Source organism: Sprattus sprattus, assembly GCF_963457725.1.
Source record: "Sprattus sprattus genome assembly, chromosome: 13".
NCBI classification, from domain to species: domain Eukaryota; kingdom Metazoa; phylum Chordata; class Actinopteri; order Clupeiformes; family Clupeidae; genus Sprattus; species Sprattus sprattus.
Window position 1 is genome coordinate 2,170,079 of NC_137911.1, and position 20,441 is coordinate 2,190,519.

At 40.4% G+C, this 20,441-nt stretch overlaps 1 protein-coding gene across 1 annotated transcript in view; it reads right to left on the reverse strand.

Annotated features, from left to right (window-relative positions):
- Positions 1–208: 208 nt before the first annotated feature.
- LOC308374829 (two pore channel protein 2-like) overlaps positions 209–20,441 on the reverse strand; it is a 76,396-nt gene continuing 56,163 nt past the window's right edge. The window contains exons 20-25 of the mRNA XM_080850773.1: positions 11,249–11,322; positions 9,345–9,447; positions 9,077–9,159; positions 8,895–8,976; positions 7,864–7,955; positions 209–781 (exon numbers count right to left, since the gene is read on the reverse strand). Coding sequence (XP_080706899.1) covers positions 703–781; positions 7,864–7,955; positions 8,895–8,976; positions 9,077–9,159; positions 9,345–9,447; positions 11,249–11,322 — 513 coding nt within the window. The 3' untranslated portion in view covers positions 209–702. The remainder of the gene's footprint in view (positions 782–7,863; positions 7,956–8,894; positions 8,977–9,076; positions 9,160–9,344; positions 9,448–11,248; positions 11,323–20,441) is intronic.

Here is a 20,441-nt window from a genome sequence, read left to right on the forward strand (position 1 = left end):
GGCCCTATGTGTTTGTGGTGATTCAATATTGATGCAAATAATTTAAAGTGATTTCATTAAGCATGATCTTAAACAAAGACAATTTATTGAATCAAAAGCAAATGAAAACCATCTCCAGGTATTATTGTCCTGTTGTGTTTCATATAAATAAGCTTTGAACATCATTGACACAGTGTAAAAATGAAACATGATGTCCTGATTTCTCCAGTTTTCAATAGTTCATTAATATCAGTAAAGCAATATAAGTCCAGTGAAGAAAATTCAATGACATTTGTAAAGAAAATGCAGTGCAATATGATGTATTAATAATGGCATTTGGTTTTATATAATGTGGTTCATTTATTTGAAATAGGTGCATTGACTCTTGATTGAGCTACTATTCAACAGAATTATTCAACTATTCAACAGAGACACTTAAACATTTATAGAGTAAACTTATATTACGCTAGATAAATTGATCATATAATTTAATATCAAAAGCCCCTTTGAATGAAAATGTCCCTAGTTATAAAAATAAATACAAATGGTTTTGTTTTAGATTACAAGGGTATGATCATGTTACTTGATATGCATATCCAATATCAAAATATATGCCAGAATTATATTTTTCACTGGCATTTCTACCCCGAGTAGCTCCATGAAGCCAAGTGATCAGGCCCAGTTCAGAAGAACTTCGGGATATAGTGGACCATAAATGGTGTGTCACCAAGCGAGATGTAGATGAGGGTGCTGCTTAAGAGTGGCCACCAGCTGTTCCTCTGTAGGTTCCTGCACATGCTCTCTGTAGGATTGAGGAGAGACAAATTACTTCACATTTAATGTATAGCAAATATATATTTAATACATATCCATACTGTATGTGATTGATCTAAACAAATTGAAGAAAATCACGTCAACCGGTGCAGTAATTTCATGTTCCCCCTTAAAAAAATGTTATGCCAGGTAAGGTGTGACTGCACTTAAGAAAATGTATTATATATTGGCTATTGTCCAGAGTGAGATTTCAAGATGAAATAAAAATACTGTAGATAGATTAGGTAATTTATTCATTCAGTAGCAGTGGCGGCTCCTGATTTTTTTTTCAGGGGGGGGCACTTTTTTTGATAATGATTAAGGCGACCCATTCAGTAGGTACATTAAGTTAGCCGATTGAGTCATACAGCAATTCCTTTTTGTCCACTATTGGCAGCAACCAACAGTAATATTTCCCCTCTTTCTACATAGCTACATTAGCAAGTTACAGGTGGAACGCTATGGAAGAAAGTTACATTCAGGAGCCTTCATAAGCAAACATGATGTGGCTCCACATTAAATTATCCCACTTTTTCATTATCCACATGTCTTAAATGTTGTACGATGTAACATAGCTGAACAGGTCACGTGATATGTCCACTAACAACATAAAGAAGGGGGCAACATAAGTCAAAACCAACAATATTTATTGACTGATCTTGAAAGTATTGGCTTACAAAAGCAAAATAAGTCATCACATAAAAAATAATTCATAGTTAGTTCACACTGTGAAACCTATGAAAAGTGACAGTGGTATATTTAAGCAATATAGCACGAGTGGGAGTGGGGTAGGTAAGGGATAATCCCACGGGTGGTGTTCGGCCGTAGCCATCGAGGCCGAAGGCCGAGTGGCGTACGCAACAACACCAGTGGGATTATCCCTTACCTACCCCACTCCCACGAAGTGCTATATTGCTTTTATAAAACAATTCTACTGTCAACAAATTAACATTTCAACACGAAGTTATTGATTAAAAGTGGTTTATTTCGCCATTGTTTCTCCGCAACAAAAAATAGTTCCATTGTCAACGTCTTGGTTTGGAATTTTAAAAACTTTGAATTAACGGTTATCATCAATGCGAATGTTTCATCGCGGAGTGATTTGTTTTTAGCTGTGAAAAGTCCCGTAACTGTAGGTATGTTGACGAATAACCTATAGCATGGAACGTCTCTCGTCCAATCAGAAACAGCTAAATTACGCGCTAGAACCCAATTGTTTTATAAAGAAATACAGACCGCGTTAGCCATTGCACGACCGCAATTTTCTTTCGTTCCAATTTCCCTCCCTTTGTAGAAACCTGTTGAATGGATACATTTGGTCTAGGAAGTCCTAATTGTTTTTTTGGTCAACTATTCTTTATTAGTTCGCTATCTAAAAAGAAGTTTCTGTCAAAGAGCGGATGGAGTTGTTGTACTGAACAGGTGCCATCTTGACATGCCTCTGTGGAAGCTGTGTGACATCCTTATTGGCGTCTCAAATGCATTGAGAGCTTTGTTTTGTGAAAAAAAATTGATTTAACATGGGAGTCAATGGGAAAGGTCTGGGGCGAAATTCACTTTGCCCCAAATCGCCCCGAAGGGGCGGGGCCATTTGAAGCACGACTTTTGCCTTGACTGCCTGGCTGTTACCTGATTGGACAATGACATTCAAAGGCATATCAGACGGTCTAGTGATAGAATCCAACAGAAAAAAATATGACATTTACATTTACATTTAGTCGTTTAGCAGACGCTTTAATCCAAAGCGATTTACAAGAAAATTGAAAATGTCTTTTCCCATAGGCAGTGCGTCGCCCCAATCGCCCTTATAGACGAGCCGCCCCCTGTTCAGTAGTGTAAACTACTTAATGACTACAAACCTGCAATGCCTGATTTTCAGGCAGACTAAGCATCAGATGTTCACTTCATCTAAAAATATACAGTGGGTGGACAAATTAGACAAAACACCCAGACGCCCCAGAAATTTCTGTACTTGTTTCAGTATCTGCATAAATAAGGTCAAGCCAGCAAACTTTGCAGTCCAAACTAAAAAATATATACCGCAAGCTTCACAAAGTAGTTTTTTTCTGCCAAGGTCACCGTTCAAAAACCATTTGTATCTGAAGAATATTGGTGTTTCTATATCAAGACATTAGGGGCCTCATTTACTAACAGGATTGCGCCCATTTCAGGCTTAATTTCTGCGGGAAAAGACATAAAAGCATATTTCCAGAGGCGGCGCACATGAGTGAAAGTGCAGATTACTGCTGCTGGGAGGGTATACAGGGAAATATATACAGCCGCGGAAAAAATTAAGAGACCACTTCAAAATTATCAGTTTCTCTGGTTTCACTATTTATTGGTATGTGTTAAAGTAAAATGTACATTTTTGTTTTATTCTATAACCTACTGGCAACATTCCTACCAAATTTCAAATAAAAATATTGTCATTTAGATCATTTATTTGCAGAAAAAGGACAATTGGTCAAAATAGCAAAAAAGATGCAGTGTCTTCAGATCTCGAATAATGCAAAGAAAACAAGCTCATATTCATTTTTAAACTACACAATACTAATGCTTTAACTTAGGAAGAGTTCAGAAATCAATATTTGGTGGAATAACCTTGATTTAAATTCACAACTTTCATGTGTCTTGGCATGCTCTCCACCAGTCTTTCACATTGCCGTTGGGTGACTTGGGTGTCCAATTTCACAGTAGGTGCAAGACTCTGTGGCTTGTAGGCCTCTCCAGGTCTCCGTCTAACCATCAGACGACCATGTGTTGGGCAAAGCTGAAAATTGGACTCATCAGAGAAGACGAATTTAGAAGAACCTCCAGTCCGCTTTGGTTCAATCCTTATGGTCTTTTACAAACCTCAGCCAGGCAAAGTACAACGTTGTCCCGGAAGAAAAACTTGCTTCCTTTTGCTCTGACAATGTTCCCCAACTCTGAGAAGTGTTTTTTCCAGCAGGGCAATGCTCCATGCCACACAGCCAGGCCAGTAAAGGTGTGGATGGAGTACCACCAGATCAGGACCCTGTCATAGCCAGCCCAATTTCGAGACCTAAATCCCATAAAAAAACCTCTGAAATGTGATCAAGAGGAAGATGGATGGTCACAAGCCATGAAAAGAAGCCGAGCTGCTTGAATTCTTGCGCCAGGAGTAGCATAAAGTCACCCAACGGCAATGTGAAAGACTGGTGGAGAATATGCCAAGACACATGAAAGTTGTGAATTTAAATCAAGGTTATTCCACCAAATATTGATTTCTGAACTCTTCCTAAGTTAAAGCATTAGTATTGTGTAGTTTAAAAATGAATATGAGGTTGTTTTCTTTGCATTATTCGAGATCTGAAGACACTGCATCTTTTTTGCTATTTTGACCAATTGTCATTTTTCTGCAAATAAATGATCTAAATGACAATATTTTTATTTGAAATTTGGTAGGAATGTTGCCAGTAGGTTATAGAATAAAACAAAAATGTACATTTTACTTTAACACATACCAATAAATAGTAAAACCAGAGAAACTGATAATTTTGAAGTGGTCTCTTAATTTTTCCGCGGCTGTATATAAGAGATGGGAGGAGATGCGTAAAGTGCGCCTAATTATGTATTAGTAACGAAACGAGATGTTTTAGCATGAAATATCATCTGCTAAATGAAAACTTTTTGCGTGCAAATGTTATTTGTTTAAATGTTTATATTTGATGTATTATTTAACATAGGAATATCAAAAATCATCCCACCAGCTAGCTGTTTGGCCAGGTCTCATCAAGGGCGTAACGATGGTATAGACATTTTAAAGTGCATTGCCTACAATTCTATATGTATATATGAAAATGTGCGCATTTAGAACATAGTTTTGAGGACTGCATTGACCATTTTAATTCATATCTAGAGGGATAGTGGAATTTCTCAGAGACAGTGACTGCCCCTCCACTTTGTTTTGGTGAGTTGCTTATTGTTGACTGACCTAAAACACACCTACCAATTTCAATTATGCCTTTTCCAGTAGTACTGTAGCAAATATAGTAGCATCCAATGGAAAAAGACCACATACCCAAAGCATGTTTATGTAAATATTCGAATTAGAACAACTTATGCTGTACAAATTACAGACTATCCTTTAACAAAAAAAAATACGCTGTACGCATGTTCATCATTTAATATTCTGCTTTTCTGAGGCTACTCATTTTATTTGCTTACACATTTAGCTCTGTATCAAATTACTTACTGTCTGAAAAAACGTGTATGCTCGGCTGCTGGTCCAGTTTTCTCCGCTTTTTAAGTAACCTTAATTCCTCCATTACTCAACCTCCTCTCCACCAAGTTAACTAGCATAATGTTACTTTCTTTGCTCTCCCTTGACTGACGAAAAAGTGTTATGTAACCATGACAACGCAAAACGACGCAAGGTGGATTCAAACGATATTTACACAAGGAGGGGGGAGTCACACACTTTTGTTTTTCTTAACAAACATAAATACATTGAAAATGAATAGGACATAACAAGAGACGGATCCATTGACAGGGTTCATAAAAGGAAAACATATATTAAACTGTATATTGGGTGGGGACAGATTGGTATTTTCTCAGTATTGGGGAGGGACACAACCCCCCCAAAGAATGCGTGGTTACGCCCTTGGGTCTTACCCAGAATCGCCTCTCCATGAATGGTTAAAACCGTATCCCATTGTTCAAGCACACCGAGTACAGTGCTGGCCTTCTGCGTAGGAGTAACGCGTATCTATTCAGGAAAAGTACTTGTACTCAAAGTACACTAACTAAACTAAGTAAATTGTAGAGACAGAGCAGCATATTTTTTTCACTTGCCTCTTGAGCTCAAGCTACCCCCAGTGTCATGGCAACCGAACGCCTGAAAACTTTAGTTTCCCCTATCCACGCTACAACTCCAGTTTTCAAATGTATCCGCCTAGGGCAGCGTTTTTGAAAAGCATGGTTTCAAAGCCGTTTTAAAGTAAGGGGTGTTGTGTGTGAAACGCCATCTGTTAGTGTGAGAGAGAACCTTGGGTGTGTAGAGATATCGGTTAGTGTGAGAGAAAACCTTGGGTGAGAAAACACCTCAGGTGTGTGAAACTTGGGGCAGGATGATAAGGCTAAAACGCTCACATCTTGATATGCTGAGGAGAAATGGTGATTTGATATAACACAATCAACTCAAAACCTTAAAGTCTTATGTTGAAGTAGTACTATTTAGTTGTGATATCAAAAAGTTAACAACACAGTATATCTCAATAGTTACTTTCTGTTAAGAAAATCAAAACAAACTGCACACAGCACATCTAAAGTGCTATCGAAAACAGTCAGAAAAACTTTGGCTGTTTGCAAAATAAAACAATTCTGAATTTAATGTAAAATAAATAAAAATAGCCTATTTTCTTTCTTCATTTTGATGATGGTTTGGCTTTGTAGCCAGGTCCTTAATGTTGGCCACTGCTGTTACCTAATATGGTGGGGATGCATTTTGGTGGGCAACAAAGAAAACATGTCAAATCAAAGACATTAAAGACGTGACCTTTGCTTACCCATATGAGAGCGCGTAAATTAAGGATATATTAAATAACAACAAGCAACACAAATAACAATTGTCCATATGGGTGAGGCTACGTAGGGAAGAGCACAAGTTCAGCCCAAATTCACCAGTGGCCAAGCATTTCAAAGACTAGAAACACACTGTTCAAAGTCTAAGATGCAGAGGCATAAAGGAAGTCACACGGAGTGGAAGCGCTGGGGTTGTAAACTGAAAGGTTTTAAAAACAGTAGCCTATTGACAGCACACCTGGGATACCCATCACACTGGTATAAATGAAGATTTTGATATGACGTGATTCCTTTTACATGTATGCACTCATGTAATCATTTTATTCTGGCCTCTGTGTATTGTTGTTTATGTTTATCGAGTTCACAGTGTGTTTGCTGAATGACCAGTCCGCTTTGTTTATCATTGTGTCTTTTTTTTGTCCAATTGTTTCATTGGTGCGTGATGCTCGCGCTTTATATTTTTGTCCTACTCGATGTGGTTCTATCTAACGTGTCCAATCTAGAGGTCCAATCAGGACCTGTAATAACAACATCACTATGACAACTTACTCACTCAATGTTGGCCGCGAGCTCTCTGTGGGTTGTGTGTGTCAATGGCAACAATGCGAGCAGATAGATTTTTGAACGGTATCTATTCCCAGCAAACCAAATTCATGGTGTGCTTAAAATTCGTCAAAAAACTAAAAGTTGATTCCAAAAATCGCGAATTTAAGACAGATGTGTTTAATCTGCAACGAGACGGTTGCCCTTGTCAAAAGTGATAACATGAAACGTCACTATAAAACAAAGCATCCACACTTCGAACAGAAATACCCGCAGAACTCTGAAGCAAGGGGCAGAAAAATAAACCATCTGCAATCATACCAAGCAACATGCAGTTTAATAGTTAGATCAGCCACACAACAAGAGCGTTTGAGTTTGTAGAATACTGTTGTGAGTCTGCCTTTTCAACCATGAATAAGGTGAAAAACAAATACAGGCGCACACTCAATTATGAAAACTTACATCGGTGCCTCCACCTGGCCTTCATAACTTTTATGCCAAAGTTTAAGCTTTCACACAAATAAGGCCACATCATTTTCGATAGTTCCTAGTGCATAGTTCGAACGTTTTTGTTGGAGTTATGTTTTTGGATTTTGACCGTCACTGTCCTGGACCCTGGACTGAATGGAAATTTGGTGAGTGGACCTTTTGGATTTCTAATTGAGTAACCCTGCTCTAGGGGGTCAGACCCTTGGCTCTGTAAAGTGCCTTGAGATCATTTAAATTGTTAAGTTGCAAAGATTGCATAAAATGCAAAGAACCTTCCTGTAAATCTTCCTGTAAACAAAGGTGTATCAGAAAATGGTATTTGGCACATTACTATTACTATCTCCAGCTGAACATTTGATCACAGGATACTCCACAATGTCATGTATTTCCATCAGAGTCCCTCAGAGAGGCACCTCAAAAAGGGCCAGAGCAAAACAATGGTGTACAGACTCTTCCATGTAAGTGGAGGATACATGTGTGGCACAGCTGACTGACCTGAACATCAGTTGTACTGAGGTCTGGTAGGCTGTTCGCTCCACATCCACAACAGTGAATGCATGACTGCGGTCCCAGCGGTATGTGAAATTCTGTGAAGGAGCATGAAAGCAGTCAGCATCCATTCACAGTGACAGACTCTTGGCACAAAGCACTCTAAGCACACAGTAAAAATGTGACAATGTTCTGAATATGCTGATTTATTTCAGTAAATCACAAATATTTCAACATAATGAAAAACATTTGCTAATCGTACAATATGCTCACAGGGAATTATTTATGGATCATTCTAGAGAAGCACTCAAACTATTAGTATTAGTGGATCCCTCTGTGAAGGACCCCAGCGTGAACCATTAGTGTGTAGGCACACTGGGATGGGAGAAGTACGGCCAGAGAGGTGGGCCAGGGAGGTGTACCAGGGAGGTTTGCTAGGGAGGTGTGCTAGAGAGGTTTGCCAGGGAGGTGGGCCAGGGAGATGTGCCAGGGAGGTGTGTGTGCATGAAGTGAATTGGCGCGGCAGTGTGGGCAGTGTAACATCTTACATCTTCTATAGATTAGCCTGTGTGACAGGCCTGTCTGACAGGTTGACTGCTAAGTCATATTAGAAGGTTAAAATGTCACTCGTAGATGCTGTCTCCACCCGGCCGACCTCAAGCAGATGGGTCCCCCCTTATGTGCCGTGGTTCTGCCGAAGGTTTCTTCCTGCCTAACAGGGAGTTTTTCCTTGCCCCTGTTGCCATTGTGCATGCACTAAGGGGGTTTAGGCTCTGGGCTCTGTTAAGCGCCTAGAGGCAATTGTATTATTATGGCGCTATACAAATAAAATTGAATTGAATTTAATTGAATTGAATTGAATTGAATTATGGTAATCATCTGACAGGTTGACTGCTAAGTCATATTAGAGGGCCAAGATGTCTATGTATGGTGCTTGGTCTGCCTATTGTCATAATGCTGCTACAAGGCACAAAATTGCACGAAGAGTTTATAAACAGGGAAGAAAGGAAACTTTCTGCTACTAACTTATCTCTTACCTCCAGTATAAGGGCGATGAATAGGTTAACCCACATTACAGATGAGATTAACCACCAAGAGACAAAGTAAACCTTGGACCATCTGAAAAGAAGAAACAAGACAAATACTGCCATCACATACAAGTGAAGCTGAGAATCAGAGTAAGACCAAAGGACTAAATATGTGGCAACTGCTGGCTTACTCTGTGGTATATCGGGTGTAGGCATCTGTGAATACGTGCCAGTTATTCACCACCATGATATTGTACAGCATGACCAGAGAAGACTGACAAAAAAGTAAAAAACAAAAGTTAAGGATATTCTTAGTATAGTCTCACAACAAACAGCGGGTTATATCTGACAATTGACATTGAACTTTGAGGGAATAAGGAATGCACTTGTATGTACAGTATATTACTAAGTAGCTGTGAAAATGAATTGTAGTAGTGGAGCGAAACTGAAAGAACTTACTGCAAAGTCATCAAAGTTGTTGGGCCAGTACTCCAGTTGTTCATATGTACCACATTCCATGCTGAAGTTAGCTGATATGTTTTCCATGCTTGAATTGGAGATGCTAGAGAGAGCATAATATTAACGGTTTTCACCCCTATAGTCATAGTTTGCGGGAATGATCTTGGGAAGTGGTGATATTGAGACACCTGGGAAGGTGTTCCCGGACCCCTTGGTGAAACACAAGTACAACCAGTCAAAGATCTCTGTGGAAAGAAAAGCCTTAAGCCATGGAAAAAAAGACTATCGACCACTGAGCCTGACGTTGAAGAGGGTTTCTTGTCATCTTGGTGATCGTTTGACGGATGCTTCTAAAATAAAAATGTGCAGTCAGGACAGACTCCCTTTCCGGGTTCAGGGACCTGACCATGAGGCGTCGTATGAGGGAGTTCTTTGGTTACAATTTTACCATAACGCATTTAATACATTGGTTCTGGCTTTTTCCATAATTTCATATAAGAGGTAATGTTCCAATTGCTATCATTGCTTTGTGTTAAAGCACTGGCACGTTCATGCTCAGGGGTTCTGTAGTCTGGTTGGGATTTTCCAAGGTATGATCTTAGATGTTTAATATGGCTAATTAATGGGTTGTTTTTGTTTGTAAACTTATATCCATTTCATCCAAAAAAACTAACTTTATGGGGACTATGGCATGAATGGCAGATTGGACGATGGCAGATTGTATTATTACACTCAAAACAGTTATTTTCTGTTGTTAATTATTGTTACTGTGACCACAGTCTGTGCTTTGTGTGTTTTTTTTTATTGATCAACCTCAACCTGCTAATACATTTAATACATTTGATTAAATCTCTTGTTTGTATGTGTATTGCTGAGGCAGGAGAAAGGAATACTGACTTTCACTAGCCTGCTCCACATTCTCCTGCAATGGAAGAGCTGGTGGAGGAGCTGCTTTCACTACCCTGCTCCACATTCTGCTGCAATGGAAGAGCTGCTTTAACTACCCTGCTCCACATTCAGATGCAATGGAAGAGCTGCTTTAACTACCCTGCTCCACATTCTGCTGCAATGGAAGATCTGGTGGAGGAGCTGCTTTCACTACCCTGCTCCACATTCTGCTGCAATGGAAGAGCTGGTGGAGGAGCTGCTTTCACTACCCTGCTCCACATTCTGCTGCAATGGAAGAGCTGCTTTAACTACCCTGCTCCACATTCAGATGCAATGGAAGAGCTGCTTTAACTACCCTGCTCCACATTATGCTGCAATGGAAGAGCTGCTTTCACTACCCTGCTTCTGCTGCAATGGAAGAGCTGGTGGAAGAGCTGGTTTTCTACCAACCGGTTTCAGACCTGGAGGGAAATGTGCAGCAGATTAGAGCTCACACTAACCTCCTCCTCACCCACTTGATGGCTGAGCAACATCACGGAGGTATTTGTGCTCCTCAGACATCAACAATGGCAAACTTTCTCTTGCTCCAAGGGGGTTAACTGCCACTCTGAAGCACTGAACTCTGCACCGCCCATTTGACCTCTCAGGGTTCCCAATTCAGTCTGTCCACACTGCACTTTTTCCTCTGAGGGGCATCCTCAAGCGTTTACCTGGACTAGAACCCTCTTCAACATCAACAACAAGTCAATTCAACAAGCTCAGGAGTGGTCAGGAGTCTTCTCTACTTTTTTGGGTTAGCTGTACCTATGTTTGCGTTCTTCTTTTGACCGCTAGGCTTGTTGTTATTTGTCTACTATCTCACCCTATTTTTTCCAGTGTTTCACCAAGGGGCTGGAGGAGCACTGACTTAGATCAAACTTTCATCAAAGATCCCTCTACTTAGGGCAAAGAATTGGCTAAATTCAAATAGAACCATGTCGTCTTGTACTCATCCTTCTCATCAGAGTGTGAAGTACCTGTCATGGGCTGGAGGAGAAATAGCCCCCTGGAACAGCCAAATCCCCAGAACCGCATACACATAGTAAACCACCTGCAGAAGAGAGAAGCAACCATTTGACAGGGTAGATTTCACCATTTGACAGTGTAGATCAGGGATGCCAGGGTGAAATTGGACAGGGGGCCAGATTTTTTTCAAGTGAGATCTCAGGGGGCCGGATTACACTTTCGGACTGAAAAGGCCAAATACTGACTTTACTTCCCAAAATAAATACTGTTCCTTCCATCCTTCCTGAAAGATGCGACCTTCAGTGTCAACCTTCCTCCTTTTTGAAAACGAAATCTCAATCAGCACTACTGGGGCTGCTTCAGCTGAGGCGGGAAGCAGCAACAGACCAACTGCGTTCAGTTCCAGCGAAAATGTAATGTTTTTAAAAAAAATGAATTCTCCCCTTTTATAAAACAATTGGGTTCTAGCGCGTAATTTAGCTGTGTCTGATTGGACGAGAGAAGTTCCATGCTATAGGTTATTCGTCAACATACCTACAGTTACGGGACTTTTCACAGCTAAAAATAAATCACTCCGCGATGAAACATTCGCATTGATGATAACCGTTAATTCAAAGTTTTTAAATTCCAAACCAAGACGTTGACAATGGAACTACCTTTTGTTGCGGAGAAACAATGGCGAAATAAACCATTTTTAATCAATAACTTCGTGTTGAAATAATCCCACGGGTGTTGTTGCCTACGCCACTCGGCCTTCGGCCTCGATGGCTACGGCCAAACACCACCCGTGGGATTATCCCTTACCTACCCCACTCCCACTCGTGCTATATTGCTTAAATCACCCGCGGGCCGAATGTGACGTACAGTTGACAGATTACACTGAAAATTAAAAAAAAAAAAATAATAATTATTTAATTTGATAAAAATTTAATTAAAAAATAAATTCTCCCCTTATCATCCGTGGGCCGGGTGTGATGTACAATCGATGGCTACGGCCTCGATGGCTACGGCCAAACACCACCCGTGGGATTATCCCTTACCTACCCCACTCCCACTCGTGCTATATTGCTTAAATCACCCGCGGGCCGAATGTGACGTACAGTCGACAGATTACACTGAAAATTAAAAAAAAAAAAAAATAATGATTTAATTTGATAAAAATTTAATTAAAAAATAAATTCTCCCCTTATCATCCGTGGGCCGGGTGTGATGTACAATCGATGGCTACGGCCTCGATGGCTACGGCCAAACACCACCCGTGGGATTATCCCTTACCTACCCCACTCCCACTCGTGCTATATTGCTTAAATCACCCGCGGGCCGAATGTGACGTACAGTCGACAGATTACACTGAAAATTAAAAAAAAAAAAAAATTATTATTTAATTTGATAAAAATTTAATTAAAAAATAAATTCTCCCCTTATCATCCGTGGGCCGGGTGTGATGTACAATCGGGCCGAATGCGGCCCGCGGGCCGTTACCCTGGCACCACTGGTGTAGATGGTACCACTACCATTCGGTGGCACCAGAACAAGTTTCAACAGCAGGAACATGGGTTAAATTCAAAACACAACACCTTCTGAGAACAATATCACTTCAGATAACATCTTCAAGAAATCTTGTGAAATCGGGATTCACCTATTAATCAAGTCCTCTTTCAAAGTGTACTGATCTTTTGGAATGAATTTTATGAATTAACACCAATAAAATGCAGTCTTGTGTTCAAAGTGATCACAACCACTTGCAGGTGATGTTAAATGGCTTCATATAGATCCTCAGAGAAATAACAGGACATCAACAGAGCCAGGGCTTACTCTGATATCTATGCAATGTTAGCGAACAAGTTCATTTAATGGTTGCGATGCAATGTTAGCGAACACGTTCATTTAGTAGTTGCAATTCCCACTGCAAGTATGTCAGAAGATTATGGTTCAGGGTACTAGGTCGCCAGGCATCAACTAACAATTAGACTGTAGCAACCATTCCCACGCCACTTAATAAGACTTAAACGTGTAGCATTCCCACGCCACTTAATAAGACTTAAACGTGTACCATTCCCACGCTACACCACTAAATAAGACTTAAACGTGTAGCATTCCCACGCCACACCACTTAATAAGACTTAAACGTGTAGCATTCCCACGCCACACCACTTAATTAGACTTAAACGTGTAGCATTCCCACGCCACACCACTTAATTAGACTTAAACGTGTAGCATTCCCATGCCAGGCCACTTAATAAGACTTAAATGGTAGCATTCCCACGCCACGCCACTTAATAAGACTTAAACGTGTAGCATTCCCATTCCCACGTGTAGCATTCCCACGCCACGCCACTCGTAGTCTCTCTACCTGGTCTACCTAGAGAAACCCTCGGCCAACCGCACCCACTGCCACTGCATTGCCGTCCACCTACTCTACCCAATACCCTATGCTAGCATTTATGTACAATATACATTATTGCCTCCACCGAAATGTTTCTCTGTCCCTACATCCCCTACCCCTGTAACAGTAACCCTATTGCCACAGTAATCTGGTCTTGTCTGTATCATGTATTTACCACCAGATGTATGTACACATATGTCCAGTGACCAAATGCTGGCTGTGTATTGCCCCTGTTGCTTCCTTTCCCCTTCTGCCACACTACCCTTCCCCTTCCCCCCTTCCCCCCGTCCCACCTTCCTGTCTCCACCCGGCCGACCTCAAGCAGATGGGTCCCCCCTTATGTGCCGTGGTTCTGCTCAAGGTTTCTTCCTGCCTAACAGGGAGTTTTTTCTTGCCCCTGTTGCCGTTGTGCATGCACTAAGGGGGTTCAGGCTCTGGGCTCTGTTAAGCGCCGAGAGGCAATTGTATTGTTATGGCGCTATACAAATAAAATTGAATTGAATTGAATTGAATAAGACTTAAACGTGTAGCAGTCCCATGCCACGCCACTTAATAAGAATTAAACGTGTATCATTCCCATTCCCACGCCACACCACTTAACAAGACTTAAACGTGTAGCATTCCCACGCCACTTAATAAGACTTAAACGTGTACCATTCCCACGCCACTTAATAAGACTTAAACATGTAGCATTCCCACGCCACTTAATAAGACTTAAACGTGTAGCATTCCCACGCCACACCACTTAATAAGACTTAAACGTGTAGCATTCCCACACCACACCACTTAATAAGACTTAAACGTGAAGCATTCCCACACCACTTAATAAGACTTAAACGTGTATCATTCCCACGCCACACCACTTAATAAGACTTAAACGTGTAGCATTCCAACGCCACTTAATAAGACTTAAACGTGTAGCATTCCAACGCCACACCACTTAATAAGACTTAAACGTGTATCATTCCCACGCCACTTAATAAGACTTAAACGTGTAGCGTTCCCATGCCACATCACTTAATAAGACTTAAACGTGTAGCATTCCCACACCACTTAATAAGACTTAAACGTGTAGTTACCATTCCCACGCCACACCACTTAATAAGACTTAAACGTGTATCATTCCCATTTCCACACCACACTGTTAGATTTCAATGTTTTGAAATGTTTACCATAACTCAATTAGACCTGGCTTTGCCTTAAAGACAGAATCATCAAGATGGTCAGACAGAGAAACGTCTTGATTAATGGCCCATTCATATCCTGACACCATGACCCGACTACGGACACACCCATTTTCTGTATAAATACGATGATTGTAGTATGTCATTCATGTTATGCTGAAGGAGTTCTTGAAGAGACACTGATAGAGATTATTTCCAAACACTGTTAATGACTTAAGAATATAATAATCAAGTGACTTGTATGAATATATTCCTGTGAATTATGTGCTTATGAAAGCAGGAGCATGGCTTTTCTCTGTGTGTGTGTAACTAGAATATTAGGTGCCACTAAGTCTGCATATGAACAAGAGCATGTTTAGACCAGAGGAGATAAGAAAGGAACTGTGCTTCTTCCGACCTTGTGCAAAACTGCCATCCTTGCAAGACAGGGAGCCTCGGACGTGAGAAATCCACCACGTGATCATCCCTGCTCAAAGCTAAACTTCTGACTATATAAACTTGGTGCGAAGAGTTTATCATGGCTTCACTGTCAGCCTCGGCTGGGAGGGGAGCCCAATTGCAATTGTTGATGTTTGTCTGTCTAATAAATATACTTTCATGCAGCTCCGGAGTCCTGTACTAACTAGGGTGATTTTTCACCTATCATAATTGGGGGCTCGTCCGGGATTCCAACAACCTCTTCGACTCTCCTTGCTGGTCTAATCATCAGGACCTGAACCGTATGGAGGAGTACGAGACTCCAAAGACCTCCAAATTGAATTGGATGGAGGCCAGGGCCTGCCAGCGAGGAGAGCCGAGAGTGAAGGAATTGAATTTGACTATAGGGGGAGGACTCCGAGCTGTTTGTGAGTATATTGGTTGTTTTATTGTAAGTGTACGCTTGTATGTGGTTCTTGGTTGTTTCGGTTTTGCGTACACTTGTCTTCAGGTGGGGTTTGTGACTAACTTTTTGCCTGTTTGCCGTGGGGTGGAAAGGGGAACTAAGGTTCATGGAGGGATTTATTCCTGTTTGCCCCGTGTGTTGAACGAATTGCAAGAGTTAGAGAGACTCCTGTCTGTAATTTTCCTATTCAGAGATGCGCTAAGGTTATATAATACTGTTCACGTACCTGCTATTTGCCTTATGTGAAGGATAGCACCTTGTTTGAAGGGAAAAAAAGGGTACCGTTCGAAAGGTTATATGTAAAGTATGCCAATTGCCTTATGTGAAGGATAGCGCGCGCTATATGGTTATATAAGCACTGTTCACCTTCCGGTTGTTTGCCTTGTATGAAGGGTGGAAGGAAGGGTACCGTTAAGTTTTGTTTTAAACGGTAAAGGTTATATGTAAAGAATGCCATTTTCCTTATGTGAAGGATAGTGCTTGTGTCTGAATTTGAAAACTTCCTAGGCCTATTTTCTCCGGATATTTCTGTATACATTCCTGTTCGCCTTGAATGAAGGGAACACACTTTTCACTTTCTGTTTTCCTGTTGGGCCTTCTGGTAGGCCTCTTGGTGCATTGTTAAAAAAGAAAAAAAGGGCTATAAAGAAGGATATAGTCTGAAACTTATAGAGACATACCTGTCTAACCGGATTTTAACAATAAGAAAAAATGGGAAACAAGGGATCTAAAATTGATGACATATCCCAGTTAGAAGGGGACATGAAACATATGGCAATACAAGAAAATGCTGACTGTGTAATGCACAGACATATGTGGAAACAAGATTTTGGATTTTAAGGAGTCTCTTTAAGAGATAAAGAAAAAGAGTCAGAGATACTCTAATATACTAATACTTGTGTGTTATTTTCCTGTGGGGTTGAGACAAACTTTTTACAATGGGTAAAACCAGATAAATATAGTTATAATCTATGTAATTAAAGATTTCTCATTACTGAGATGCCTTGACCCGGAACCAGTAGGGGACTGATCACCCCAGGGAAATTCCCTGGCCTCAACCTCCTCAGAAAACGAGTGAGATGGAGGACCTCTGGTCGGGCTCGGGTTGACTCAGCATTGCGATCTCAAGAACAAACTATGAGAGTCTGAAAATAGAAACATAACTAACCCTAATGTGAAGAATAAACTAACGGTAATTTAAAAGGTTTCAATATCAGTTAAAGGAGAAATACATAAAATGACTACAACAAGAAGAAAAATTGACTTAGAAATGGGAAAAAGTGCGTCAAAATCAGAAGTCGTACATGATAATGGCAATAAGAGATGGATTTAAAATGTCTACAACAAAAAGAAAATTGTAAACACAGCTTTGAAAATGTTTTTGCATTATTGGTTGCGCCAAACAGAGAAAAACTTACGTTAATGGTGGCAGGAGAGCCAATGATTTTTTGTTTTGTTTTGTTTTGTGTGACTTTGGTGCCTGCAGAACCAGAGCCTCAGTAACCAGAGAATAACATGCACAGAACAGAAAAAGAATGAGACATCTAAAAGCAGTCATACACATAACCCATTACTTTTGAAGAGTCTGAAACGGGACAGATATTTAAAATGCAGATTATGTTTAAAAAACATGCTCTACAAACTTATTAGGAAGAGATATGATGTGGGTTGGGCATTACAATTGTTCCAACAATACATGGGTTTTAGAATAAATTAAATAATGTTGTCCCAAAATGTTATGTATAGAATATACACTGTTTAGGCCAAACGATTTAAAGAGAAATGTAAGCCTGTGACACTAACTATATTAACTTAGATTGATGCATTGGACTAACACAGGATGGATGGGGGCTGAGTGCTGGCTCAAAAGACTATATTCTCACAAGCCATGAGCTCAAACTTAGCTACAGTTCGAGAGACAGTCAATTGTTGTTGAACATCTTGTGCTGTTCTCCAGATAAGAAGATTTTAGCAGAAACAAGGCCACAAAATTAGCAGCTGTGGTTCACTAAAGTAAAGCTATCTTTTAAAAAGCACCTCAGCCACAGACAAAGAAATAAATTATGTATTTTCTGAGAATGACTAACTTCTGTAGATAATGGATTCCTAACCACGCGTTAGAAACACAAATGTTGCAGAGTTTACTTAATTCTTAGCCTGTGTCAGCTGGACATATTATTAAAAAGCCTGAAGATGGAAAACAGGCATTTGAGCAGTTAAAACAACTGTTATTTAGAATATAAATTATGTCTTAGCATATACACGACAAAGCCATTCGTACAAGCCGTAGACTAAAAACAAAACAAAAAGAAAAGATGATATGATATTTGTGTTAATGCATAAGGGGGGACTTAAAGTTGATACCAGTGGCATACTATTCCACACGGCTAGATCCAGTAGCCCAAGCAATGTCTGAATGTTTACAAGCAGTAGTGGCTGCAGCCTTGGCGGTGCAGGCCTCTGCTCCTATTGTACTAAACAGACACTTACACTGAAAGTTCCACATGCTTATTTTTTATTTGATTTTTTTTGCTCTCACAGCCTCATATCACTTTTGAGCACTGTGTGACATTTAAGCCAGCTACACTTTTATTTAAAGCAGAGGACAGATCAAAACTATGGCAGCCAGAGCTGACTTACAGGATATGCCTATTCCAAAAGCTGATTTAACCATTGTTGATGGTTCAAGCAAACAAACCTTGAACACATAGCCACTACTTCCACACTATTCCGCACAGGCAGCGGAACTTATTGCACTGATAGTGCACACACATGCAAAAGAGTTTCATTGGGAAACCACAAAGCAGACAAAGCCACTAACCTAGCAGAAAGTTTTATTACTTTTATTTCTTTTATTATGATTTTAGTAATCCAAGAAGCCTATTGGAACATAAGGTTCTGATACGATGTTGACCATTATTTTACTCCAGATATTGCTATTGCTGCTTGCTTTTATTAATTTTATGTAAAACACTTTCAACTGCAACAACCATCTGACACATACACATTTGAAGAATTAAAACAGACAATACTAAAAGATATGCTGCAGTATTGAGCCATGGTGAAAACATGCCTCAATAAGAGGGGATAGTAAGCATCTATTTTTAGTTCTTGTTTTTATTTTTTGAGAAAGAAAGTTAATCATTCATCATTGATTTTATATTGTTTTACTTCTTATTGAATTATGTAGTTTGAAAGATGTTTTAACATTCAGTTATAGATTTTATTGAGTTAAATCCCAACGAAGAAAGAAATATTGTCTAGCCATAGACAATCACTGCCCATACAACCTCCAGTCAGCCGGACTGGTAGAAAAGAAAGAACCGATCTATTGAAAGCCAATTCAGAGAGAGAAATTAGTGATATTAAGCATGCATGTAGATATCACTGTTTGAAATGATGTATGGAAGAATCTATACAGCCTAAACTCTTAAACCATTTGCCAAAACAGACGAAGAGATTGAAAATACTTGGCAAAGATGATATTTGAAACTAAATGCTCTCAGACTTCTCTCCCCTACACAGGAACACTGTGAGACTGAAACCAAGGTTGGGCCAGGAGACTGGGTCCTAATCAACAGTCTCAAAAGAAAACATTTCCACTTGCCCAAGTGGGACAGAGCATACCAAGAGCTACTGTCAACATCTACCACAGTCAAAATAGCTGAGAGAGCCACGTGGATACATCTGACTCACTGTAAACGGGTAAGCCTGCAGATGGCGGATGCAGAGGAGTAAGGACCATCTTTCTTTGCTGTTTCCAGGTATTGCCCGCAGTGACAGAAAGACCAGTCTACAAAGGGGGGTTGATGTATAGATTCTTCTCGTCTCAAACGCTGGCAGTAGATATAGTACTGTCCTGTGGGATTAGAACCGAGTGGAAATTGTGGAGTAAAAGGTCTATTCCTCTGCAAAGTCATGGGAGGTTACGCAAAGTGGGCCAAAGTATGTGGGGGACTCCTAGCAACAACTGTGAGATTTTACATTGTTGGTCTAATAACATGCTTATAAATGATAGCTATACAACATCACTGTTCACATTTTAACTGGCCCTTCATGCCAGACAATGCTTCACCACCTCCACACATTATTAGCAAAGATGCTCTGTTTGAATGCTATTTAAAACCTGGGGAAAAGAACGATACACACCTAGGACACTGGACACAATGTAAAACCATTACATATGTGCTTGATAATGGAAGAGAAATACAGTTAAATACTTCATCTGAATGTAAAACTGCGGGGATGTGTTTGAATGGCAGACTTCTTGAAGTACAGGATATAGCTATAGCTGATATGTGGTGGTTATGTGGGAATGGTGAACTAAGAGCTACACTGCCTGTGGGTTGGTCTGGGACTTGTGCTTGAACAATGTTAGTACAACCTTTTCAGATTACCCCCAGGTCCAAGATACACCAGTACCTGAGGAACGTTCCAATGCATTCCGTACGAGGAAGGAGAGAAGCAGGGTTCGACAGCCTGGGCATTCCCCAGGGCATTCCAGACGACTACAAGGCCTTGAACCCAGCAGCGAGTGGCCTGGCATCTACCCTCTGCCTCTGGTGCGTCATCGGAGCACACACAGATTGGATTAATTTCCTTTACTACGCTGAGATGATATTCCAAAACCTGACCAGAGACGGACTACAAACAATCAGAGAAGAACTACACGCCAACTCCGGGGTAACACGGCAAAACACGGCTTTGCTTGAGATCCTCACTGCCGAGAATGGAGGCATCTGTGTCATGCT